General features: G+C 50.8%; 1 protein-coding gene across 1 annotated transcript; it reads right to left on the bottom strand.

The window, feature by feature from the left end:
- Positions 1–491: 491 nt before the first annotated feature.
- gabrb2a (gamma-aminobutyric acid type A receptor subunit beta2a) lies at positions 492–26,474 on the bottom strand. The gene is made up of 10 exons (XM_086158408.1): positions 26,335–26,474; positions 26,063–26,163; positions 25,648–25,715; positions 17,694–17,914; positions 10,833–10,915; positions 6,349–6,486; positions 6,114–6,266; positions 4,438–4,682; positions 3,797–3,937; positions 492–2,725 (listed from the first exon to the last, which is right to left on the bottom strand). Exons 1-10 carry the CDS (start codon positions 26,406–26,408, stop codon positions 2,369–2,371), a joined length of 1,581 nt encoding a protein of 526 aa, XP_086014534.1. The 5' UTR covers positions 26,409–26,474; the 3' UTR covers positions 492–2,368.
- Between the last annotated feature and the right edge of the window lie 72 nt (positions 26,475–26,546).

The raw sequence follows: 26,546 nt of genomic DNA, 5'->3' as shown, positions 1-26,546 counted from the left end.
GCGGTGGTCAGGTCAGGAAGCCAGCGCGGCACAAAGTGCATTTAGTGGAGCGAGCGAGGGGCGGAAGCAGGGCCGGGTCGAGGGGCGGATGCCTCTTTCTCTGTCTTGCCTTTTATTTTCATTCTCTTCCCTTATTTTTGTTTTTCTCCCGTGGCGGGCACTCTGGCCCGTGGAGCCGGCGGAGTCCACCGAGTGCCTCCATATCTATGGTTCTCTGCATTAATGTCCCCCGAGGCTGGCGCTCAGCTCCGCTCGGGCCCCGGCCGAGCCCGTCTCGGCCCCGGACCGACGCCGCCTCCTCTGCCCATTATGCAGCCCGTAGTCCCCAGCTGCAGCTCTCTCTCACACACACACACACACACACACACACACACACACACACACACACACACAGAGCGCTGGCTTCCTGCTCAGGTCCCGCGCGGGGTCGGCTATCATTCACGCGACACATCGAAGCGCCGCTCGCGGACGCCGTTACTGAAGCGATAGACTGAATTAAGTTTTAATTTATTTTAGATACATCTTCATAATTGCCGACAATCATTACACAAGATATTTACAGTCTTTATGAAATATTACAATTGGAATTTACATAAACTTTGTACAAAATATGCCTGACTTCAATGCCTGGATAGTGGGGTCCTTGTTAAGTCATTTCTGGAGAACGAAACATCGACCCAAAAGTCACTGGTGTCTGGAAGTGCTTTAGTTTCAGCAAGTAGGTGCTTTAAGAGTCCGTTAAAAAGAAAGAAGAGAGAAAAGTCCAAAAAGTACATCGTCAGCAAAGTTGTGAATTGTGTTTTTCTTTGTCCTCAGTTAAATTGCTCTTTTTCTTTTTGACTAAATTGAACATCGGAGCTGTAATTCAACTGCAAAACAACAACAGAGACCCATTTAAATAGAATAAATCCATAATATTTACACATAATGTGAGTATTGATCTATAAAAATGAATTATCTCTTTTTCTTTAAACATGATTTATGTTTATCTACATCTTTTTTTTTTTTTTTTTTTTTTTTCAAACAGAAACCTAACCACAATGGAACGCATCATACTTCTATCATTCAATTCTACTGATATTGATGATTGTGGATTGCAATATTTATGCAGCAACTGTGGTTGCGATGAAAAAGGATCTAAACTCAGCTTAGTTTATCAGCAAAGTTCTTACACCAGCTTAAGTCATGTTAAAGCCATTCTCCGCCTCTAAAGCTCTTCGCACGATGGCAGGGAATCGTGAGTCAAGAGTCAAAGGTTCCCGCTGGGAAAAAAACAAAAAAACAAAAAACAAAAACAAATAAAAAAAAAAAAAAAAAAAAAAAAAAAAAAAAAAGGGAAAAAGAAAAACAACCCGAAAAAAAAAAAAAAACAAGCGACGACAAAAGAAAAACCCCCTCAAACAGCACGCGGTGAAACGGACTCGATTCCGTCGACGGCGCGAAAGCAAAAAGGCAAAGCGGAATAATCTCGGCCGAAGCGTCAGTGTCCAACAGTCCCGCTCTTTCGCCAGATGACGCGGCGACCGAGGAAGCCTTGTTTCTGTCCAGCACGGCCGTGACCGGAGGAAAGAGCGCCCCCCCCGCCCCCCGTCGTCGTCGTCGTCGTCGTCGTCGTCCACGTGTCCTTCGCGCTTCACGCCCCGAGCTGCGACGCCGCGACTTCCGCCGGGACAGAAAAAGACCCCGAGCGGTAAAGCTAAAGTTCTTCCCCCCCCGCGACTCGGATGCAAATGAAATCAAACAGAAGCATGCTTTTTAAAGGATGGTGTTTTTGATATACAGTAATTATAGGAAAATAGACTATCAAGGATGACTCCTTTAAAATCATTTATAAAGCTTTTCCTGGATGCAGACAGCTTGGCTACGAAGTAAATAGATACTAAACAAAACAAATTCTTAAAGTATATGCAAACACAAGCATAAATATTTGATCCACAGAGAGTAAGCTACGAATGACAAATATTAGTGATATACTGAAATTCTGGAACAGGCACCATTTCTGTCTTTTTAAAATTCTTTCTTCTTTTTCGAGTGTTTGTCGGTTGTTTTTTTTTTTTTAACGGTGTTTCCCAAATCCTAAAAGAGTCACTGCTGACTGAAGTGTTGGGTGCTGCTGCAGTCCGTCCAAAAGTCTTTTCATCCTCCGCGCACAATCCCTAAAACCAACCGCCTCAAAAAAAGTCGGTGCACTGTTTTATCTCTCGTTCGCTCTCTCAAAATTATCTCTTTTCATCTCTCTCTCTCGCTCGCTCTCGCTCTCTCTCTCTGTCTCCACCTCCTCCTCCTCCTCCTCCTCCTCTTCCTCTCCCCCCCCCCCCCCCCCATCTTTGCATGCCCGCCGCAAGATGGCCACCAGAAGCCGCCAGGCTTAATGGACGTAGTAGAGCCAGTAGATCACATTGAAGAAGGAGAAGACGGTGGGGAAGATCATCCTGGACCACTTATCGATAGAGTTCACGTCGGACAAGTCCGGGATGTTCACCTTGAGCTGCGAGGCCCGTCTCCGTAGGCGCGACTTCTTCTGGGCGTGGCGCTCCAAGGCGCTGTGGCCATAGTTCTGGCGGGCCATGGCCGCCCGGCGGTACTGCAGCGTGGAGCTATCGTAGGCCAGCATGGTGTTGCGGGGGTCCCCGGGCGCTCCCAGGCCCCGGGACAGATCCCCGGCACCCCCCATTTCGTTCTTCATCTCCAGGGTGCTGAACAGGATGTTGTCGTCGGGCGTCATCTGGGTGTAAAAACACGCGGGGTCGTGAGAACAGACCTCGGAGGGGGTCTTTTACACATCACTCAAACCTACGGCGAATCGGCCAGTCGTTCGGCGACGAAACTGATGAGGTGCTACGATGGGTAATGCGATGGGCCACAGTCGTGCTACTCACAGTTAAGAAACACGAAAAGCGCTATCGATCGTCCGTCGATCGGTCACGAAACAAAAAAAAACACACAACTATGAGGTAAGGCTTACTTTTTGGGGGGGGGGGGGGGGGCGACGCACTCCACGGACTAACTCTCGTGGAGAAAACCATCGTCGCCGTCTCGGAATTTCAACCGGACGGCGGTTAAAATTCCGTCGATTCACAAGACAGAACGGGAGAAACAAAGGACGAAGCAAAGGAGGAGGGAAACCAAAAAAACAGAACCAAACGGAAAATGCGACGGGAGAAGGTCGAGAGAAATAGTGAGGACTCGGCAAGGACGGCAGAGGCCGTGAGGTCGGAGGCAGGTCAGGAGAGACGTCGAGGCAAGTGGATTCGGATAAACATTTCTTCATCCGTAGCCGGACTTCTGCTCCTATAATCCAATCCTGTCCCGTTGCGACGGAGCTTTTCCGCTTTTACGTAAAAGTCACCTTGAAGCGAGGCCTCTCGTTCGCTAAACCGCGAGCGACCTCGCCGTAATCTGACGATCCTTTTTGTTTCGTTTTTCTCTCGTGTCCGAAACCGCCGCTTCACGTCGCGGTCGGGAGATTCGGACCCGACCGCCCGCGAGCTTTTCGCGGCGTCGGCGTCTAAACGTCGGCGCCCGCTTGGACGAGAAGCGACAAATTCTCAGCGATTTCGGAGGAACCTCCGAAGGTTAGGGGCGGGACGGCGCCCGGCGGCGGCCGGGCCGTGTCTGTCGGGATGATGCGCGAAGAGCGAACCAAGAAAAGGGGAAGAACACAATGGTGGGAGTGATGGTCAAAGTTGCCTTAAAAATCGATAGAAAATCAAAGAAATGCACAAAACTACAGCATTTTCCTCTGATCCGGGTCGATTCGGACATTGTTAGTTTTGACTTTCAAAACCTCCAGTACCTTATTTCTTTGCTCGCCTAGTCCTAATGCGGCATCGTCCACAAAGATGGGATCCCACATCGAGTCATATGCGTCAATTTCCCTCTGTTTCATTCTGGCATACAGAGCATCATCTCTCTGAACTACATTTCCCACCAGCCACTGCAAGCATACAAAAGCAGCACTGTTACTTTTGGGAAACCGTAGCTTGCCACACTCAGAAGGAAAGGGTTTTATTTTTTTTCTTCTTTTTTTTTTTTTTTTTTTTTTTCATAATGCTGCCCTTGTTCCCGCTAACTTTAGCGGCTGAATAAAATTTAAAGGGCTTTGGAGCTGCAGCCGGTGATATATTTTTTTTTTTTTTTTTTTTTTTTTCCCTTTTTTCCAAGGCGCCTTGCCCTTTGAGAGACACAGAAATATGGAGATAAAACATAAGCCAGACATTTGCTTCTGCATTCACTCTTTCAGATCCTCGTCTGAGTTTTTAAACCGGTGATACGGAGAGCTAGTAAGAGACGCTGGCAAAGGACATCAAGCATTGATTACGGCATCAACAGTGACCTTCAGAAGAAGAAGAAGACGTCATTTTCTCCCGGAAAACAAACACGCACGCTAACTGACGGAAACGGAAACGTTTAGACGCGGCGCGCCAGCACGCGTACCTTGTTGGGATCGGGTCTCAGCTTCTCGTTGTTGGCGGTGGCCGCTTTCTCGGCCGCTTTCTTTTGCCGCTGCGGGCCCTGGCCGAAGAAGATGTAGTTGACGAAGGCGTACTCCAGCAGGGCCAGGAAGACAAACACAAAGCAGCCCATCAGGTACATATCTATAGCCTTCACGTAGGGGATCTTAGGCAGCGTCTCTCGCAAATGCGTGTTGATGGTGGTCATCGTCAGCACCGTGGTGATTCCTGCGGATCGGCACAGAGTCGCACGGTCGGGCTTAAATCCATGTGCAAACACATCGCCGCATCACAAACACGTGCGTTTGAAAAGACAAAACAAAAGTGCGGACGGCATTTCGGACGCCGCTCCGAACCGGAGAGGACAAACGGCGGACCTCCGCCGCCTCCGCTCGCTGTTGTTATCACCGGCATCATCATTATTACTCCGTGCTTTGGCCTCTCGTTGGACTCGAAGCCTGCACCGCTGCGACGCCGACATTCGCAGGAGACAGACATCGGCGCTCACACGGCGCGTCTCGCCTTCTATTAGCCCCAATTGCTAACGCTAGCTGACGCTTCGAAGCGAAAAGACGTCGGCGTAGCGGCGGCGACGTCACACATGCGCCGAGATCAGGTGCGGATCATCAAAAGATAGCCGTTTGCGCTTTCTATTTTCATGCGCCCGGACCCTCTCGGGACCCCGCGGTTGATTCGTGCGGTCGTGTGAGTTTGTATCCGCTCGTTCGTCCAAATGAAAAAGCGATAAACCGAAATACAAAATGCCGAGTCCCTTGCAAACATCCGCTATTATTCACAGCACAATTCACCTGTGTTTTCTTTTTTTTTTGTTGTTTCTTTTACATGCAGACATTGTGTTTGATACATTAGTCATACGCATGCACAATCTGCATTTGGTCAGATTCACACGCATTATAAATAACTCAGCAGCTCCCAACAGTGTCACCGTAGTAAGCAGCCTCATCCCTCACGGGCTGCACTCACTCGCCCGAACGTCCGCAGGACGCCCAGAGCGGGCAGGTCTTTAAATCACGTTTGCCTCCGGACGCACCGCGCGGGCCTCCGACGAGCACGCGTCCCACTTCAGAAGACAAATGGCGCGTGACACGAAACAACGCGCCGAGCTCGAAGCCATTTCCTCCGCGGCTCCGATCCCGCCGAGTTTAACGTTAAAAAGCGACTTTTTTTTTCCGTTATCGGTGACTTCGGCATTGACGCGCGACAAAAAAATTGAAAATGTTGTCGTTTGACGCTGTCATTGAGCAAAAAAAAAAAAAAAACAAAAAAAAAGCAGGCGTCTCCGGCCAATCGGGGGCTCCGATAGAGAGGAAGACAGCGCGCTTCAAGGTCGAGCTGCAGCGCTTCACTCTCTGCATGAGTCACGCATATAGTCATCGCTGAACAACAGACATTTAGCCAGGCAACCTATCACAAACCGCTATCACTCACATGCTTAGAGCTAATGAGAAGAAGCAGTCAAAACACACGTTAGGCTAACGGCACGCGGCAACATATAGACACGGATGCGGAAAAAAAAAAAAAAAAGAAGCTCGACGCGCGTCGACACGCGCCGTAACGCGTCACGTCGCCGTCGTTCAGCTTCGTTTTTCAATTTAGATTCCTTTTTGGCGGGGTCGCCGTTCCTACGGCGATTCCTACCCAGGGCCACTCTGGCAGCTGAGGCATCGTAGTTGATCCAGAAGGATACCCAGGAGAGGATGGTAATCAGGATGGAGGGCATGTACGTCTGCAGGATGAAGTAGCCGATGTTCCTCTTCAGCTTGAAGCTGAGGGACAGGCGGGGGTAGGAACCTGAGGACGGGGAGCGGAGACGGATTTTCCTCCATGAAAATTGTTTTTACGTGAAATATGTTTGGCGTGTTTGACGTTTTACCTGTGGAGAAGACGACGTTCTTGGAGATGAGCTTGTAGTCGACGATGGAAAACTGCGGCAGCTCTATCCTGTCCACGCCGGACACCGCGCCATCGCCGCCTCGCCAGTAAAACTCGATATCGTCCGTGGTGTAACCGTCTGCGAACGAGCCGACCGAAAGCCTCAGAAAAATCAGCGTTTCCGCATGATATTTGACATTTCTTCCCGTCGAGGACGGACGCACGGGCATACGGGCGCCGGCTTTCCTGATTCAAACCCATCGGGCTCTAATAATAACAATAATAATAGTCATTCATCCTTTATGAAAAGCGCTTCTCTGCACTGAAGTCATCACGGATGAACCGTTGAGCAGCTTCGGCGTCTTGCGCGACAACATCCAACCGGGAATGTTCGCTTCCAAAGACGATCGCTCGACCTCCCGCGCCCCCGTCGGTATCGTTTTTCAGCAAAATGTCAATGGACATTTAAATCCACGAACGCACAAGCTCTAATTGTCAGTCTCCATCTTTGCGGACGGGCGCCGAGGTGCGGCGCCGTGGCGAACGGCGAGCGTCCGTGCACCAGCTCTGGGGCCTACTCCCGATGCGACTTATTTCAAATAGAGGCAGTGACCTATTCAGATGAGATGAATAATTAAACAACGTTATAAAAAAAGAAAACGAACACACAATTCTTTGCGCCCCCACCCGCCGTGACGGTCAACGGAGGCCGCGGCGGCTCGTCGGATCCCCGACATTTCGAGTCGGAACGGAAACAATTATAATATTCACTTTGGCCGTGTTCAAAATCCCACACCCTTAGCAAAACTGATGTCGCAAGCACGGAGTTCATGTGTACAGAAATGCGTGAAATGTAAAAGTCTATCTACGACACGTGTCGAACTCAAGGCCCACGGGACAAACGTGCCCTGCAAGAACACCTTAAAAGGTCTTCACATACGCCGCTGAAAAAAATAAAGGGAACACTTGAACGACACAATGTAACTCCATCCCACTTGTGTGAAATCATCGTGTCCACTCAGGAAGCGACACACATTCATTTGGACTTGTTTTAAGGACATTACGTCAAAGTTGGATCAGCCCGGAGTGTGTTTTTACACTTTAATTTGGAGTGCGATTCCTAATCCAGACCTCCACGGGTTGATACGATTGATTTCCACGGATCATTTTGGTGCGATTTTGTTGTCGGCACATTCAACTGTGTAAAGAGCAAAGTATTTCATAAGAATATTTCATTCATTTAGATCTAAGAGGTGTTTTTTAAGTGTTCCCTTTATTTTTTGGAGCAGCGTATATAAGTTGAGCATATGCATCGACCATAAACTGCACGTCCACGATTCATGCCGATCATGTTACCCACCAAGCGACGGCGTCCCGCCATTAGATCGCGGCGTACCCACTTTAATATCATTTCAAAAAGCGGAATTGAGAAATACAAATGATCCCCGAATGTCCAGATGGAAGGCGGCTTCGAGAACGATGGGAAGGCCATTACATGCTTGAGCTTCCAGAAGAGAAAGCGGTATGTCTTTTGTGTTATGAGGTAGCGTCGGTCGTCAGAGAGTAAAATCTCCGTCCGAACACGCAGCTAAGAAGGCCAAAGTTAGCCGTGCAGAAAAGCAACACATCGTTGCCGAAAACACCACAGCGGTGAAAGCTATTACTAGTAAACGTCATTTTTTTACATCTATGCAAATGCATGTGTAACATTTTGGATTTGAATGAGTCATAAATGATGATTTATTTAATTTATTGAATTATTCATTTTATTAGTTATTCAACACTAAGGAGTAGTTCCATTTAATTGACATTAGATTTGGTTCCATTTAGTTCCATTTATACAATTCGCGTTACATGTGGACAACCTTTACTGATGTGAAAATGACACCCCGATCTAGAAAATAAGCAAGGGTGTGTGTGTGTGTGTGTGTGTGTGTGTGAGAGAGAGGCTATCCTCACTATGCATTTGACTATGCAAGACTGAATCATCCCTCAGTGGCAACAAATATCGAGATCGCCTTTGTGGGATCGGCTCTTCATAACCCATGAGTCCGTTGCAGAAAGCGGATCGATCGCCCGTGTGTCTCTTTGCAGCGTTTTGCAAACATCGCGGCGTGGTTTTTTTGGTCGATAAGGTCGGAAGATCTGGACACGGAGGACAAAGCATCCATGAAACGAGGGCCGGGCCGAGCGCTTACCTCCGGTGTCTGAAATAGATTCGGGCGATCGTACGGCCGCGTGTGAAGGAGGGGAGAGAACGGCGTACAAACACTGAGAAAGTGCCTCTGTGGAGCCCGAAGAGACATTTGTTGGGAATAATGAAGATTAAAATGTGCTAACAAGTTGGTTTCAGTCCTAGTATAGGACTCAAGGGTCATTTGGATTTATCGTGAACGACATCTAAACGTTGCCCAGCTTCGTTATTGTTGTCGGTCGAGTCGCCATGATGATACCAGACGGCGGATGACGGCGAGTTACCATCTACATCGGAAAAAGCACGGAAAGTGAAAATCGGGTCGCGAGCATTTCCTCCACGGCCGACATCATTAAGGAGAAATCGACGATCGTATTCGTCACGGAGAGGACAAGGTTACCGTACGAATCAGTCCTTGTCTCTGACATCTCGCTATAACCCAATATAATTATCGCTCTGCAACAATGACCCGGCTATTTCTTCAACATTGTTAGTAATCCAGTATTGCTCAAAGATTATTATCACACTATTATAACCCTTTACTTTGCTTATGGCCCTGCTACGACTGTTCTTAGATATATGACTGCGCCGTCACGAGTAACTCGAACGACGACTCGGTCTTTCTCTCCCGTTACGGCTACTTATCGATTTTAAGTCCAGCGTCGACCAAGATGGGGATTTAGGAGGCCGGGTTGATCGATCACGTGCGGAAACGCCGGTACATCGAAATGTAACATCGTCCATTCATTCCTTCATTATCCCTGCGGCTCGGGGTCGCCGGGACGCCGAGGCCGAGCTCAACCCAACTCGGGTCTCCCGTTGAGCCTTTTTGATGCCTTTTTGTCGGTCGATTCGCGGGAACGAAACCGACATCGGCCCGTCATTTCGGGGTTAACAGAATAACCCACGCGTCTGGTTTTGAAGCGCTAGGCGTGGCGCTGGCGGTCCAACGATTCCCGCTTCCGGCCCCCCGGCGTGTCCGACTGCTGTTGAGCGAGAACCCCGAACTGCTCGTGGTTCATCCGTGATGGCTTCAGCGCAGGGAAGCAATTTCCCCACGGGGATTAATAACGGATAGATAATTGTTATAAAGTAGTTTCCGCGGATGCGGCGCTCTCAGTGCAACTACCGGTCATCACCAAACATCACTCCGCTCCGCTCAGCTCACAAAGCAGAGGTTTCTTGAATGCCTTAATCCAGGACAGCGCGTCCGCTGTAAATCCATCCCTCCGAGTCCCGTGGCGATCTCACGTCCGGTCGACAAACATCGCAACGGCTCCTGGCAAACGTTCGCGGGAGCGTATGTGCGCGTGCGGCGGATCTTTGGCTATCGAAGAAGTAGTAATCAATTATTCCTCGGCGTGTGAGACCAGTGGCCTGAGCTGCAGCTACTGGGATCGGCTGGGGTTGGGGGGGCTTTGAGACTTGCATCTGTTAAAAATGCATCAAGTTTATCAAGGGAAGTGAGAGTTCTCTGGGCTCATTAGTCTGAATAAAATAGCACGCGCTGGCATGAAGAGATTCCAACGTTAAAACCGCTGCCAGTTAATCCATATGAGAGCAGATACTGTCTGGTGATCAAAACTGGAACTGTGTGTGTGTGTGTGTGTGTGTGTGAAGCAGGGTGTGTGTGCATTTTGCTGCCTGGGAGGGAGGAGGAGGAGGAGGAGGAGGAAAAAAGAAGCGTGTGAGTGATGGAGAGATAAAAAGGCTGGGAGAAAAGAAAAGAAGACGCGACTGCGCAAAGAAAAGAAATGAGAAACGGAAGAGAGGGCGACGAAGAGAAAGAGCATAATGGCAGAGGAGCGGGGAGGCGGCGCTGACCCGCGCGGTTTTTGTGCCGCTTAACGCTGTCGGCAATTGCGAGATCGAACCCGGAAAGACCCGGCCCTACGTCCGCATCCCGGCCCCGTGATCCTTCTCTCCGGGGATCCGGATAGCGCGCGACGAGGACCTCGTCTTCTTCCTCCGTCCGTCCGACAAACTCCGCGAGGAATGACGCCGCGAACACGACCGTGGGTGAGCGCCGACCAAGCGCGTAACCTCCGCAATTAAAAACAAACCGCCGGACCCGATCGAGCTCGTCGGGAAGCTGGTGGGGTCGAATTAATTAGGGTGGATGTTATCGGTCAATGAGCCATTAGTGATGTTCCCGCTCTTGATGTGAATCTCCTGATATCTCATCAACCTTTCTCAGCATTTTTTTTACCTCGGGTCTTATCCACCTTATCCTAGCGCGCTCCGCCTCCGCCGTTTCTCCCTTTTTGAAAAATGGCGACGACCGTACTCACAGCTTTCGATCTCCAGGGTGCAGTTTTGCTCGTCCAGAGGGTAACGACGCAGGTCCATCATGCAGGCCGCCGTCGTGGTGATTCTACGGAGAGGACGGGAGTCAAATATTGACATATATACAACATATGTATATTTCACGTAGTGGAAAGTAGGCGGGCTTCGGTCGTCGTCACCGAGGTACGTTTCGATGAGGAGGGAATCGACGGTCGCGGATCGTCAACATTTGGGTTTTTGACAAAAATCAAATGGAAAACCTTCTCGGGAAAATTTCGCGGAATACTCATTGAGCCATTTGTAGAACGTAACACGACGTCTATGAAGATACAACATGGAAACATGGGACCCTTTGGTTTGATTTCACAGCGAAGGTCACTCATGAACATAAAAAACATCATTAATATAATGTGATATAAACATATATTATATTATACCGACACGATATAATGCAATGAGAAATTACGTATCATTTACACGAGATATAATATCATATCGATTCAGTAATATCTAGAGGGATATGATATCAATTACATAAACATAACTTGAGGGAGAACATTTTGAAAAATATAATGAAAAATGAAAATGTCAAGAAAAAAAGACATATGAATCCTATATAGTATACAATGCGTATTGTTTACACGTCGTTGCCATCCATCCTGCACCCGAAGGAGCCTGAATGTTTAAAACGACAACGACAGGAAGCGCCGGGCTGAATTTAGCTCCACAGCCGAGGTCATTCACGATCACGCAAACAAAATTTTCAATTGAAACTAAGATTCGATTGGTCTCTCGGATCGATCGGCCGCGAGGCGATAAACCGCCTTCTTCGGGACAGAGACGTCCCCAAGAATACACCTGTCCTTAACAGGTAATTAATGATCAAACATCACCACATCATTATCTCCTAATGGGCTTTGAGTAATCTGATATGAGAGCTTTTCAGAAAGACAAGAAACCCCTTGGCGCGCTTGTCCGATCTGATCAATGAGCGGCCGGACGGACGCGAGCGCAGAGGAAGCGCAAAGGGGCGGCTGCAATACTTCCACATATTTCAAAATTTGGTTGTTTCTGTTTGATTACTTCTTGGTATCGCAGGGGGAAACGGCGCAAAGTTTGGTTTCTTTGCGACCGAACGGCAGCGTTAATGCGGTAAAACAAGATGCGAATCAATCCCACCGTTCAACGACTGAACGGATCTTTTGTATTTGTTGATTTTTCCGCCTTATTTCAGGAAGATTATTATTGTATCCACAGCCGTGCACCCGTGGCCATCATACCGTGAACGCCGCGTGTCGACTCGCAAAATAGCGGGAAAGGTGAAAGGTCATCCCGCGGTCATCCGGTCCCGCGATTAAAGAGTCGCGGAGTGTGAGCCGGCCTCGTCCGACGGGGGACTTCATCTAGCGCCCCGCATTTCACACACAAACACACAAACACACACTGATTGATATGAAACATGAGAGCGTCATGTGACCGCTAACAATAACAGATAGCAGCCTGTGGAAGAACTCCCAGTATTAGTTTGACCCCGGGGTCCCTCGTCTGCACCGATTAGCATCATGTCATCCGTCGCCGCTATGGCGGTCCGTCCGGCCAATGACGTGCGGCGACGGACCAAGAGGTGAACACGGGTTAAACCCAGCGGTGATTCCGGCGCAGACAATTTCTCAAAACGACACCTGCACCGCACATCCAACTCGCTCATCCCGGCGAGGAAGCGGGTCCATAGATCCATATGAATGCATGCGCACCGACATTTATACGTGTGTGTGTGTGTGTGTGCGTTTGCAGATTTCCAACAAAGATGATGTCAGTTATACTCCCACAACCCGTGCTGATCAATTCTTAAAGTCGCCAGCGTGATCGTCCAGCACCCAATAGTCACCGTTTACAATCATTTCTGAATAAATCTTTTAATGACGGCTTGAATACGCCGTATTGAAATGAGGCGTTACACATAAAGTCCCCGTGGCGGGCCGCGCACCGACGTATAGGCTTTAATTATGCAATGATTTTGCGGAAATGGTAAGACGGGCTTTCTTCATGAAATAAAGAAGAAGTTGTTCAATCATTTCATTAATTATCCAAGTGCGGCAAAGTAAGCGTCGCACACTTTTAGCCCGTGTCATCGGTGTTCATGAAATATATACGACGGCGAAAACACCGTTTCGGGCCTGCGTCATAATTACGGATCAGTGAAAACAACAATAGCCATAACAGCAACGCGTCTCGCGTATTTTTGCGTCTTTCGGCGGTTTGAACACCAAAAGCGGCCTCGGAACTCTCCCCTGCTCTGCAAATAGGAACAAACAGCCGGGCTGTTGAGAAGCAGCAGGAAACCGGTCACAAATCTCTCATCTGGTAGCGTCACCGCTACAAACTTAACTTGAAGAGGCCTTTGTCTTTAATAATTAAGAGCCAAAGTTTATTTGAAATCCTTCTGCGTTAGATCGGGGGGCTCCCCGGGGCCCGGCCGGTTTTGGGGAATTTATTTTTCCGGGATGTTCGAGACGCGCGGCCTTTCTCAGACTCCCACTTTCTGCGTTCTTTTTCTGGCTCTCCGGGCTCTTACGTAAGCGCCAGCTCGCTGCACCGGGGGGGCGAAGGAGGGGGGGGGGGGGATTAACGCACGAGTATTCGCTCTTTCCTGGTTTACCTGTTTATCGGCAAAAACAAAAATTTGCACCGGCGGTCGGCCGCCGCTCATCGTCGTGGCGAATTTCCGCCGGCGTCGACATCGGCGGCGGAAAAAAAAACGAGGCCAAAATGGCAGGGGCAAAAAATAACAGACTATTTATAGCCCACCTACATCATCAGCGGAAGTCTCGGAGCTTTTTCGTCTGAGGAGAGACTCCGCATCGCCGATGGAGAGCTGCTCCCGCATCCCCCCGGCCTCACCGGCGCATCCCATACCCTGACTAACCATTACCAACCCACGAGGAAGGAACGAGGAGGACACACATGAATGAGAATTTCTCTGCAGGATTCTCCCTATTCTCCTCCTCCTCCTCCTCCTCCTCCTCGTCTTGGCTGCAGCGAGCCTGCTGTGGACTTATGCAGCAGCAGCAGCAGCAGCAGCAGCAGCAGAAGCAGCGGCGGCGGCGGCGGCGATCACGAAGCACGGGCTTGTTTGTTCTTCATTTCCATCAGGGCCAGTCCCTCTCTCAACCCAACCTGCCGGAGGAGAGGCCACGCTCAGGCAGATCACGCGGATTCAAACACGCTACATTTGCTCTGTGTCGGAGCTAATAGGACACGGAGTTCTAAAAAAGGGCTGTTTTTTTCCTCTTCCCGTGCATGTTCCCTCACAGTTCAGCCCGGGCACTCTGTGTGTGTGTGTGTGTGTGTGTGTGTGGACCCCTAAGGCAGCCTGTGCACCTTTATTCCAAATGACCTTGTTTACGGACATAACACAACCACCACCGATTCCCAGACAGAATCTCATTTCGAGGTAGCATTACAGCAGACAGCCGACGCAGCCAGAGGTTTTTCGCCAGACGGGCTGCATCCCGTTCAGACCGACAGCCAATCGCGTTCCGTGCCGGAGATGCCACGATGAGAGCCGCTGTCGACATTAAAAATAAAATGGAGAGACTACCTCCATTTTGGATGAAGAGCCCCGCGTCGAGGGGAGGAAACGTGGCACGCGAGGCTCATCTCTCGCTGCTCGGGCCAAAATTTGAAAATAAAATGTCTGCAGCGGCTCTGCGAAAGGAAAAAAAAAAAAAAAGAGGAGGGGGTGGAACGGGGGGGGGGGGGGGGGGGTTCCTGCACGTGCGGAAGCGTGCCACATGCACGCAGCGCCGCCGTAATTCAAATTCACAGGCGCACTCGCGCAAAATCCAACATCCACCAGCACCTCCATCACTAATTTAAGACGGGTAGATAACTTTGAAGGGAATGCCGAGCGCGTATTGACGAGGTGGGGGGTTAAAGCCGTCTCTCCCTCCGATCGGCAGCTTGCGATGTCATCCGTCGAGCGGGAGGAGGGGGATCCTTGTCATTTCTCCATTTTGAATGAAGCCTGACCTTCGCGTCTTTTTTTTCCGCCTGTTTTTTTTTCCTTTTGTTTAGTAATAGATAGCAGCTCAGGCCCCTCATACCAAATGTAGAAACTACTGGTGTCTTCCGAGGACGGGGGGGCGGGGGGGGTAAAGTGAAACACACACACACACACACACACACTCTGCTCAACCATCACGAATGCTCAGTTAAGCCCATTTCAATTTCAGGCCAAAATATCCACTTCTGCTCCTGATGGAGTTAAGTAGCGGCTTCTCGTTGTTTTTGTTTTCTTCTTCTATTTAAACCATGAAACGCATGATTTATACATGTTTTCACGTTCATCATTTAAAGTCTGAACGGCTCCTCGTGGGAGCCGGACTGACCTCACCGTTCCGGGGAGGGAAATCCCGGCAAACTGTCGCCTTAGAATCCTTTAGAAGGAACTCGGCCGCATTTTTTCGGTTCAATTAAACAGACGATAACCTGAAAAGGTGGCAAAAATAGCCTGGAAAAAAAACAACAAAAAATGAATTCATTCATCCATTACGTCGCCCGTCCCACCCGGACCCGCCGCCGGTCCATCGCCAGGACGCGTCATATCGAGAAAAGAAAAACCAGAGAGGGCCTCATCCAAGGCCTTCTGCTGCTTTTGGACTTTGGGAGGAAAACAGAGGAAACCCTCGCAGACACAGAGAGAACATGCAAACTCAGAACTGGATTTTTTTGGGGGGCGAAACAATTGAAAATGCAAAAGCGGGTTTAACCTCCTGACGCAAACACCACCACTCTCTGACGAGAGACTCCGAAGCCCGTTCACACACCCGACCGCCGGACGCCGGCGAGCCTTTTCCTTCTGACGGACACTGACAGAAGCCGAGGGATGAATAATCCGGGCCGGCAACGCTCGCTGCCGCTCCGATCTCTTTTCTCCGCTGCGGAAAAAGGAATATTTTCTCACCAGCGGACGAAATGGTGGGGGAGGACGCCGGGACGCCGGGACGCCCACCGCTTACTCGTCTTAAAGACGGCGGTGGGAGTGATGGTGTGTCATAGGTGTGTTTACGTCTAAATTTAGCGCCGCTCACTGATTGGGTATCTCAAGATGCACGTTTGCCGGAAGAACACCGGGGCCGCTGAATCTCATGTTCTCACACACACACACACACACACTCCTTGTCCACTACCGCCCTCGCTGTTACAACCGGCCGCTCGTTCGTTCCTCCAGGTGTGTGTGTGTGTGTGTGTGTGGACTCAGAACACACACGAGCATCTGGCCCGTGAGTGGACTTGCTAGCGTAAAACAAAAACCTGGACCAAACCCACAAAGCAAGTAATGGAGGAGCTCGGAGGCGGCGGCGGCGGCGGCGGCGGCGACAAGGACAACACGTCGGGGGTAACAATCACATCCCTCTGCTGCAGGCACAAACACACACACGCACACACACACACACTCGCGTTCAGAATAACCCCCCCTTTCCCGTCCTCTGATTCTTTCCGACTGCACTGCAAAACATATGTTTCCAGCTTGAGGAATTGAACGGGAGCGATATAAATTACATTTCTCGACTGTTGAAACAAAATGTAGCGATGAATAATCTGGTGCAGTGCAGATGCTTAAATTTTTTAAGCAGTCTTTGCGCAAGAAGGGCATCTCAGTCCAGAGAGAGAGGCTGAATGCTGCAACATCTTGAATTAGCAACAATAACCTCATCTTTTAAACACGGACACTAATCTGAAAGATCGCTTTCCTGGCGACACAAGCTGTTGCAGACACACACACACACACACACACACACACACACACGTGCATACACAGGGCATGAAGAGGGAGCGACAGATCAGAGGAGGCGGCGGTGAAGTGATGGACGGGCCGTGCTAGCCTGTGCAGTCAAATATGCAGCATCAGTACAAATACAGATTCAGTGTTTGTATTGAACTGCTACATAATTGATCGTGATTTATCAATTATGGATGATGGTCTCCTCGGAGGCATCGCGGTCCAAAAAACCAAAAGGAGGCGTCTTGCGGACCGGCTGAACCGTCTCCGCACAATCAGATTCAGTTCAGTTGTTTGTACCACTCTGCTTTATTATTGATCACAACCGATCAATTATTGATATAGATAATCACCGGGGAACGCCAGGGGCTCAAATATGAAGGCAACTCTTCTTCTACGCAACGCGGAGAGGACACTTCTACCTCATCGTACACGAGGTCTTATATGTCCAAGGCTTTGCGCTTTTCTCTGCGGGATGTGATGCCTTTCCGTTTGCCTCTGGCTTTCGCCAAAGTCTCCAAAAGCCTTTACTTCCTAATTAATCTGACTTTTCTCGCCTTTTTTTTTTTTGATTTTTTGAAAAATCAACCCGGTCCTTTTTGGCCGAGGTACGAGTCGGTCATTTCATCTCCTCTAATGGCCACCGCCGCACGTGTTGCATTTGATTGCGCTCAAACGGATTCTTTTTTATCATTGAAGTCATTAATCGCCCCCTAAATGCTTTTCACTCATGTGAAACACTTCATTAAAACACTTAATGCTTGGCGTGCGTCTCCTGTCCTTTCCCCGTTCCTGTTTTCTATCCGCGTCGCGTCGAAGCGCCGACCGCGTTTTACGATGAAAAACGCCAAAACCCAGCTCCGGGAAAGAGGTCACGGCGGCAATAAAGCGGAGTAACCTTTTTTTAACCGGCGTTCTGTCACGGCGAGCGGAGAAATGGCGGGCGCATTAGTTTTAATTCGATATTGCACGCCGTTAAACGTGCAGAGTCATATGCGACGCGCAAGAAACAGCCCGCTTACCCCACGACGCCTGATGATAGCTCCACCCATGAAGCGGCGGCGGTGGCCGAGCGGCTTACCTGAGTCCGTAAAGCACCGTGCCGTCCGGGTGGAGGCGGATCATCCGGTTCTTGACAGTGACGCCGTGGACGAAGGACTTCTTGTCGTTGAGGAAGTAGGTGTCGGGGACCCACAGCTGGTCGGCCACCCGGTTATCCAGAGTCAGGTTGTAGGCGATCTCGGAGTAGGAGAGACGTTTGTCCCGCCAGGCCTGCTGGAAGTACATGGTCAGGGTGTAGTCCTGGAGGGGAAAAAGAAAAGCCGTGTTTGTCGGTTTTAATCTTTTAATAGGACGTATTTCGGTCACGGCCGTGTCACGTCTTGCCAAAACACACGTCTCGAAGTGGCCGACGGACCCCGCAAGGCGAGACGGTCTTTCTAGTACGGCCGTCATTTCAAAAACAAATCAAAAACAATTGCGCCTTAACCCGCATATTATGTTAAGGGTCAATTTGACCCGTTTCGCCCATCGACCCAATGGGCCAAATTGACCCTTAACATAACATGCGGGTTAACCATCACTACCTCGGCATCACTCGTCGCTGATTTGTGACAAATCATTTTTTGCGCTTTTGCGCCGTGGGTCTTACAGTAGCGCGTGTTCGATGCTCTGTAGGTGTGAACCGATGGCAGTATCCACAATAAAGTTGACTTTGACTTGATATGAAACAAAACCCAGGTTTCTTTTGAAACCGTGACCAGAGGGGAACCCTCCAAGTCGCGCCGCGAAAACGAGCTTCTCTCGCCCGAGAGCGACGCAAGCTTTCTACTCCAAACGTCCGTCGTCGTCTTTTTCGGTCCGACGGACGATGCGTAAGTGAACGTCGATGCTTTGTTTTCCTTTTTTTTTCAGGAGCCAAGTATCTTATCATGTTTTCACGCCTCCTCCCCCCCCCCCGTTATTGGGACGTCCATCAGATATCTCCGTCACCTGCAGGACCGCCAACATCTCCCGCATTGCTGCCCGACTGAAAGCCACACTGGAAGAACACGAGCGGTCGAAAGGCGCAAATCCAAACTCCCCGATTTCGGTGGTTATCCACGGTGTGAACGTTGTGTCATGCGCCTTGTTTTCCTTTGTTTTGTTGGTAAATTCAGTGTAAAGACCCTCTGCATTTTTAATTCTCGTGTTTTTTTTCTCACACTTAATTCTTAGTATCATTCGATGTAGGTCCGCTCGGCCAAAACTACATGGCGAAAGAATTTCTCATTTTAAAAGACACTTAAATTAGCAAAAGTCATGTTTAAAACCCTGTTTCTGTGGAATCACAATATCGATACAACCAACTGTACACAGACACACACACACACACACACACACATGGCATGACAACTCAGACAAAAGTGTTAATATTCAAAGCGGGGAAAGCTACGTGACACCAACGCCGCAGGAAGAGGAAACGTCCGAGGGAAAGGAAGGCTTCGGAAGACCTGAGTAGGGACGATATTGGGACGCCAAACCGCTGACGGGGGGAACGCAGTGGTCAAGTTGTGCAATTTGTGTGAAAGTAGCAAAATAAAAGGCTTTTCCTTCTGTCTTTCTTTTGCTTGGAGCGAGGGATGGAACTGGAAAGTTTGAGTGACAGGCTGGCGTCAGCAAGGAGGGAAGTGTCAAAGGTTCCCACTCTTGCATGCAAAGATTACAAGGGATTACAAATGTTGGGATAAAAAAAAAAAAACCAACACACAGGATCGCTCTTAAACACACGTGTGCATCCAGAGAGAAAAAGTTTTCCTTCCAGGACGCAGCGGCCGAGATAATAAATTGTACCGTATCACAATACACCGAAAACTGCAATATCTTAAGACCTGTTATGTGATAATACGGCACCCCGGGGCCTCTTGTGGTTCCCGACCCCCGTAATGAATAAATACTAATTACATTTGTCGAGTAAAAGCGCAGCGCTGTTCTCGGCTCGGCCGTAATCGCTTATTGGGGAAAAGCGTTTGTTTTTCCGAGAAGGCCGCCGCACTGCGAGTGCCGGACGGAGATGGAAAAACGCGTCGCGTTCCGATAGCGCGCGGGAATACCTCCGGCTATAAATAGATTCGTTATTGACTATATGATAATCATTGGAGGCTGCGGCTAATTCCTGAAACGAGCATGAGCGTTAAACACCTCCGGAGAAGACGGGGCGCAGAGGAGGAGGAGGGAAAGAAGAGGGCGCGGGGGGGGGGGGGCAATGCAGCATGCAACGTCCGAGGAAAAGCTGCATCCGACCGAGGGAAAGGCCTTCCTGCGGTGGAGCGCCGGCCTCCGAAGCGACCTTCAGTCTCCTTGTCGTCACAAGCGTTCCTCAGAAACTCCATTAACATTGCACAGACAGCCCGGAGAGCATCGGCAAGGGAGACATCTTGTGGAGAGCGTGGAAAAAGCAAGAACGGGACACACACACACACACACACACACATGCGCGCGCGGCAGCCATGAAGGCATATGTAGGATGGCGTCACAAAGAGGCCCAGGGAACCTAAAACACATCCAGGCTGGTTTGAGCAGTGACAGTGTGTTTGTGGGCTAACAAACCCCCATTAAGAATCTGACAGGGTGACAAGGAGTACATTTGTGTTTTCCTGCAAAAAAAAAAAAAAAAGAACCTGACAGGCTACCGTTGTTACAAGACCTCCATTACAACTACATCAGCTGTCACGGTCAGCATGGCGGGGGGCCGCCGATAAAACCCCGCGGCACACGCCGCTCTCTTCGTGCGTTCGGATTCCGACGATAACGCTTTTTTTTTCCCCTCCACGGCGGAAACCCCTCTCACCGGTTTGTATATTTCACGCCGAAGCGTTTTAACGATGCCGCGTCCGAGATCGAACGGGATAATAGACATATCCGCTAATCACGTTACTCCGGGTTTTCATTCGTAGCTCATTTTAATTCCTTGTGATTAAAAAAAAAAGGAGACGTGCCTCTTCTAGGCGCCGCCGCTTCGCCGGACGCCACGAAGGCATCGATCACGCGTTCATCCGCCGTGTCCCGCTGCAGAGGTGGGGGCGGGAGGGGGGGGTCTGCCGATAGTAACGTCGACCGTGCGCGGCCGCAAGGACATGATTTAGCATTTTGGGCAGTAACGAGCTCGGACGCGGCGGTCGCTCCTCCGCGAGCCGGAGGAGACGCCGCGGCGCATCGGCCGGTCAATCGGAGTTGATTCATCGTCGTGTTCGCTTCGGCACAGCCTTCGGATTAAATATCAGCGGTCAGAGTCGGTGCGTTCTGAATGAGTTGCCGGCCGCGCGTAGCCCGCAGGAGATGACGACACGGACGCTTTTATGACTCTTTCCGATGGGCCGTTTTTCAGCTACTTAGCCTCGGTGGAGAAAGCGCCCGACGGAATCATTAAGGGAGTCATCAACACATTAACGGCTTTTAGCGGAGCCGGCTAACTCGCCGTCCGTTCCTTGACACCCGGCCATAAGGGAAAGAATATCGCGAGGGGTTTAAAAACCTCGGCGCCACCGCCGCCGCAGAGGTAACGCCATCGATAATTAGGCGTATCGTGCTTTTGGCGCGCGTGCATTCTACGCGACGCGAATAATACGGCGGGATTTTAAATTCAACCTTTTAGAAAATCGTAGCTTTACAAAGCCGGCGTTCATTTTATTTCCGGTCGCCTCTGACTAAACATTAGGCGGGAAGTTTAACACGCACGGAAGAAAAGCCGCAGGATTAAGTGTTGTCCTCGTACTGTAATTATCCCGGTGACCACATTCATCCGTTATTCCGGGTCGGTCACTTAGCGTAGCATGACATGACATTGTTCCGCCGAACCTGCATCGGTGCCTTAAGCTTCCGGAAACGGCGAACGAAAAAAAAAAACAAATCGAGGCGAAAAAAGATTCGAGAAAGGGCACGAGTGTCGTGTCTTAAGTCTCGACGGATCATTAGTCGCCGCATCATTTTAGCTATTTGGGCCGTTAAAATGTAAGGAATCCCTCCTCCACCGTTTGTTTGTTCTCAGGAAAACAAAATAAAAGATCCGTCACGAAACAGAACCCTCGTCTGGATTATAAATGTCTGAAATCGTATAGAAAAGCTTGGGGGGGGTGGGGGGGGCCCTTGTTTGCTTTCCTTGACTTCCTCACATTCACCAAAAAGGTGGTGTTGTCATGGCAACACTGAGTAAAAATAACACAAGCTTATTTTCCACAAGCTGAAAATAAAATGGAACAGGATCAGTTTGGACAAACAAGATCAAAATGGTTGCTAATTCGCAGACACGAGAAGCCGCGTCTTCTCTCCCCGCAGCGGCGCTGCCGCGGCGTTCCGGCGGCGTCCCGGCGCCGCGTTTCGCCGGTCGCCGTATCGGACGGCCAGGAGCCCTCGCTAATGTAAAGAAACCAGTGCTTGTCAGGATAATGATCATAATAAAGGGAATACTCACGCCCCACTAATTCCTCCATCCCAGAAGCTACCACAGCTGGTTTGTTTAAATCTTTTAATTCACAGCCAGCTAATTAACATTCAGAGAGCAGCATTATAGTACAGGCTGTGCTTCTCCACGACCGCCAACCTCAGGTATTTTACATGTAATTAACGAGCACGGCGAGGGAAAGACGAGGGCCGGGAAGAGCGATTTAACTCATTCCGGTCACGCGGCGAATACCGTAACCGTGCCGGGATCGCCGGCGTCGATACGCGGCGCCGACGCGTCGCCGAGACGACGGGCCCCGATGCGTTTCGGTGTTTGCTCAGCTGCGCTGGCGGCGGGGGAGGGCGCTTTTTAACGCACCGTAACCGCAGTCTGCTTCCCGGATTTGTGATTTTCTGCAAAAAAAAAAAACAAAACCAAACAAACGGCGTTATGCAAACGCCGTTTCGGCCGCCGCGCGAGGGAGATGGGTGTCGGCGCCGAGGGTAGGGGGTCGGTCGGGGGCCCGGAGGGGGGATCTCGGCCGTGATATCATATCTGTGCCATTTTTTTGCGCTAACCCCGGTGAGTCAGCGGAGCCCACCCGGCCGGCCGAGCCGTCACGCCTCGCACTCGGAGGACGCTTCCCTCTCGAAATAGCACATTTGTAATATCGTCCGGGCCGGACCGACCCGCGCGTTTTTGTTTTTTTTCGGTTTATCCCCACGCCGACAACACGGCTGACCTTTGAGCCTCGGCGGACGCATGGGCAAAGTCTGGTCCGCGGCGAGAAAGGAAAGAACCCGAAGATGCCGCGGCGTCTTCAACCGGACCGCTTTTCTCCACCGGAGGCGTTTTCTATCTTTAATTAGACGGACGAGCAGCTGCTCGCAACTCCGACCTTCTCGCCCGCAAACAAAAGCCTCATCTTCTCACGCTTCTCTTTTTCGCATCCCGGCGGTTTTGTCATCATCCCAGATGCGAAGAATAAGCGAACAGTCCTGAACTGCGGTCCAGGAAAGCTCACTTTTTTTCAAGACCTAAATAACAGCTTTCAGCGACATCCACAGATGTAGATAAGGACGGGTTAGGACGGATGTAGACTATTTTGTTTCAACTCGAAAGACGAGACGTTCGTCGCGAACGCTCTTCCGTGCCAACACGGCGATTCAACTGCCGGCGACTTCGTCCTATAACGCTAAATAAGCACCTGACATGCTACTCCGACCTCGCAGAATTACTGTTAGCTATGCCGCTCTCGGTCACAGCTCGGCGCTACCGAGGTCGGCGGTCGGACACCGGTTCCTTCCCGCGTGCGGTCGAAACGAGCGAACGGTCGCGCGTCTCTGTGTGACGGATCGGCGGCCAATGACGGCCGACCCCGCCGACCCTCGCCGACCGCGGGATAAGCAGGAGAGATCGTGAACGAATGCCTAAGTAGCTTCAGCCGAAAGTAGTACGGTGCGATATATGGCTGAAATGTTTACTCTGGCGGGGATCATCTAATAGATCGCAGCTTCTACTAGCCCTCGAAACGGCGTGGAGCGGCCGGCGCGTACGCGCGCGTCCTTTCTATCGGAGCGTCCGATGTTATCGGAGCTGCGGAATAGTCGAATAACTAAGATATGGTGACGCGATGCGTGCGTGAAGCATGGGACGGCTATCGCCGGAAGGGATGGGGGAGATAAGAAGAACCCCCTCGCTCCCCGGTGCCGTTTCCCTCGGCGCACTTTCATCTTAAAAGCACCTGCCTCCGACGAGGAAGATGAAAGCGGCCCGGCGGCGAGCGGGTCACCGAGCCCGATCCTCGTGATCGCCGTACGCCGAGATATTATTGATTTTTCTCTGAAATCAATCCGCTGGGCCGCTGTGATCTCCTCGGTTGTACCGAAGAGAGCCGGACATAAAGGGAGGAGGCGGCGGCGGCGGCGGAGGAGAGGCCGACCTGTTACGTAAGTCGCGGGGAGGGATTTTTCACGAGGTACCGACAACATGTGGACCCCGAAGTCCACCGAGGTGGACGACGCCGTGGCGCTTGGTCTAAAACGGTCCGTCACGCCAGAGGGACGCCGCTGCGGGTCTGGCACGGAGAGCTTTTCTCAGAAATGAGCAAAATGAATTCTCTTGCCACGGGGAGTTGCATGACGTCAGTTGCCATTCACTGTTCGTGCACACTTTTGTGTTTTGTCACACACACACACACACACACACACAGAGAGAGAGAGAGAGAGAGAGAGCGTGCACGGGCGCTGATGTATGAAGCAGTGTTTTTTTTCCAGATGAATGCTTGCATAGATGCCGAGTTCTTAAGTACCATAACCCTTTGGAGCAAGGCAGGGGTGGATTATATGGCTGCTGAGCCCAGAGTCACAGCCGGGGATCCGGTCAAAGCGGTGGGAGGGAAGAATGGAGGAGGCCGAGAGACAGAAAGAGAAAGAGAGAGAGGAAAGACAAGCGGAGGAGGAGGAGGGGGGGGGGTTCTATTTTAAAATCTCCATGAAGCCCTAAGTTGTGGAAGCATTCTCCACCCAAAATAAACCATCAAAGAGGGAGACTTCAGTCGGGTTTTCTCCGTGTCGAGCGACGCCGCGGGTTTTTCTCCGAGAAGGACGACGGGCCCGGCTCCGGACGGGACTCCACGCGCAAAAACAGCTCTCCGTTTTCCTGGCGTTTTTTCCGTGATATTATATAACATCTCCATTGCGTTGGGGCCGCCGAGAGCCCCCCCCCCCCCCTTTGTAGTCCTTCATATGTGGAGCACCAGAGACTCCACCAGAGAAATCCAGCCATAGGTGGAGCTCCGTTCTTCCACCCTGCTCTCTCCTCAAGTCATGACGTTCATCTTGTGCACCAGCAGCTCGGACCACATGTGTGTGTGTGTGTGTGTGTGCGTGTGTGTGTGTGACCCGGATGTGCATCAGCAACACATGACCCCACGCGTAAACAATAATGTAGCTATGATGAGAAGAAAAACATCCGAAGATGGTGTGTGTTTTTGTAAATAACTGCAAAGAGAGAGAGGAAGACCAGGAGTGTGTGTGTGTGTGTGTGTGTGTGTGTGTGTGTGTGTGTGTGTGTGGGGGGGGTGCGTGTCAACAAAATTACACCACCGAGGTTTGACAACATGAAGGGAGGGGGGGGGGGCACACATGCACACGCGTGCGTGTGCGCGCAGCTCCCCGCGCCGGAGCCAAGGCTGTGCGTCCGAGTGCGCCAGTGAGTGTGTGTTTTGAATTCAAATGCAGCAACACAGACCGGCGCCGCAGATGCGGGACTGTGCAGGGAGGATGGCGGCGGAGCGGCGGAGCGGCGGAGCGGCGGAGCGGCGGAGCGGCGGAGCGGCGGAGCGGCGGAGCGGCGGAGAGGACGCCCTCAGCATCCTCACCATCAGTATTATCATCTTTTCCCATCCAGTCAAATATATTCACAAGATGCTTGGAGAAAGAAAAAAAAAAAAAAAAAAAAAAACAACACACACATCCTCATCATGTGTACCCCCCCCTCCCCCCCCCCATCCCCGCACTCTCCGCACTCCCCCCTCCCTTCAGAGGAATTCCAGCCGCGCCAGACGCGGACGCCCGACGGTGCGAAGTGCGGAAGAAAAAAAAAATGTACCTACCATGTTGACTTCGGACACCATGTCTATGCTGGCTATGTCTATGTTCATCCCCACGGCCACCGGCGCACCTGTGAAGGAAACCCACGGACGTGAATTCACTCGTGGAGGTGGGGGGGTGGGGGGGGTCGGTGAGACCCATCCACCTGCAGGACGCGCCGGCTGGACCATGTAGAAATATATATTTCCATTTTTTTTGTCTATTTCAGGAGCATAATCACGCATCGATCACCTGGATCGATCACCCCTGACGGCCTGCTCAGGCTGTTGATTATGTAAATTAACGCACAATTTTTTTCCGTGTGTATGTGTGTGTGTTGCACATCCCGAGGGCGTGTGAACAGCTAAACACCCCGTTTTTTTTTTGTTTTTTTTTTGTTTTTTTTTGGGGGGGGGGAGGGGGGGGTTGCGCCGTTACCTCCGAAATCCGGCCTCAACCGAATATCGTATCCTTTCATCAGCCTGTCCACCGTTTCTTTCACCAGCGGCATATTGCTCGGATCTTTGATATCCTTGACGCTGCGGAGGGAAGATGAAGAAGAGGAGGAGGGTGATGGAGGGATGGGAAGGAAGGGGTGAAGGGGGGGGGGGGGGAGAAAATGATGTAAAATAAGGGCTATTAATATCACACGACAGACAATGTGGATGAAAAACGGACGGCGGCAAATAAAAATGAAAAAACGGAGTTACCTTTGCGCGCAGGCGAAGGTGAGCAGTAAGGAAAAAACCCAAATCCCAAAGTGGTTTGTCCGGATCCTCCCCATCGCAACAGTTTTGGCGGCGGCTTCGGGATACGAGTGCGGAGCTGCGCGCGTCCACCTTCTCCAGACGGCGCGGAGACACTGAGGGGCGCATGCGTGGACGCGGCCCGCACTGACGGCGGCGGACGAGCGCTTCCCATT

The sequence above is a fragment of the Fistularia commersonii genome, chromosome 13 (assembly GCF_037954325.1).
Source record: "Fistularia commersonii isolate RoL2024-O1a breed Wild chromosome 13, RoL_Fcom_v1.0, whole genome shotgun sequence".
NCBI classification, from domain to species: domain Eukaryota; kingdom Metazoa; phylum Chordata; class Actinopteri; order Syngnathiformes; family Fistulariidae; genus Fistularia; species Fistularia commersonii.
Note: the sequence above shows the minus strand (reverse complement) of the source record. Positions and strands in the feature narration are given on the sequence as shown.

Bases quoted from the DNA above. Each gene is read 5' to 3' on its own strand.
- gabrb2a (XM_086158408.1), bottom strand. From the start codon at position 26,408: ATGGGGAGGATCCGGACAAACCACTTTGGGATTTGGGTTTTTTCCTTA. The intron at 25,716-26,062 runs GTAACGGCGCAA...TTTCCTTCACAG, and splicing joins GTTGAGGCCGGATTTCGGAG to GTGCGCCGGTGGCCGTGGGG. The intron at 2,726-3,796 runs GTACTGGAGGTT...TTTTACACCCAG, and splicing joins TAGGCGAGCAAAGAAATAAG to ATGACGCCCGACGACAACAT.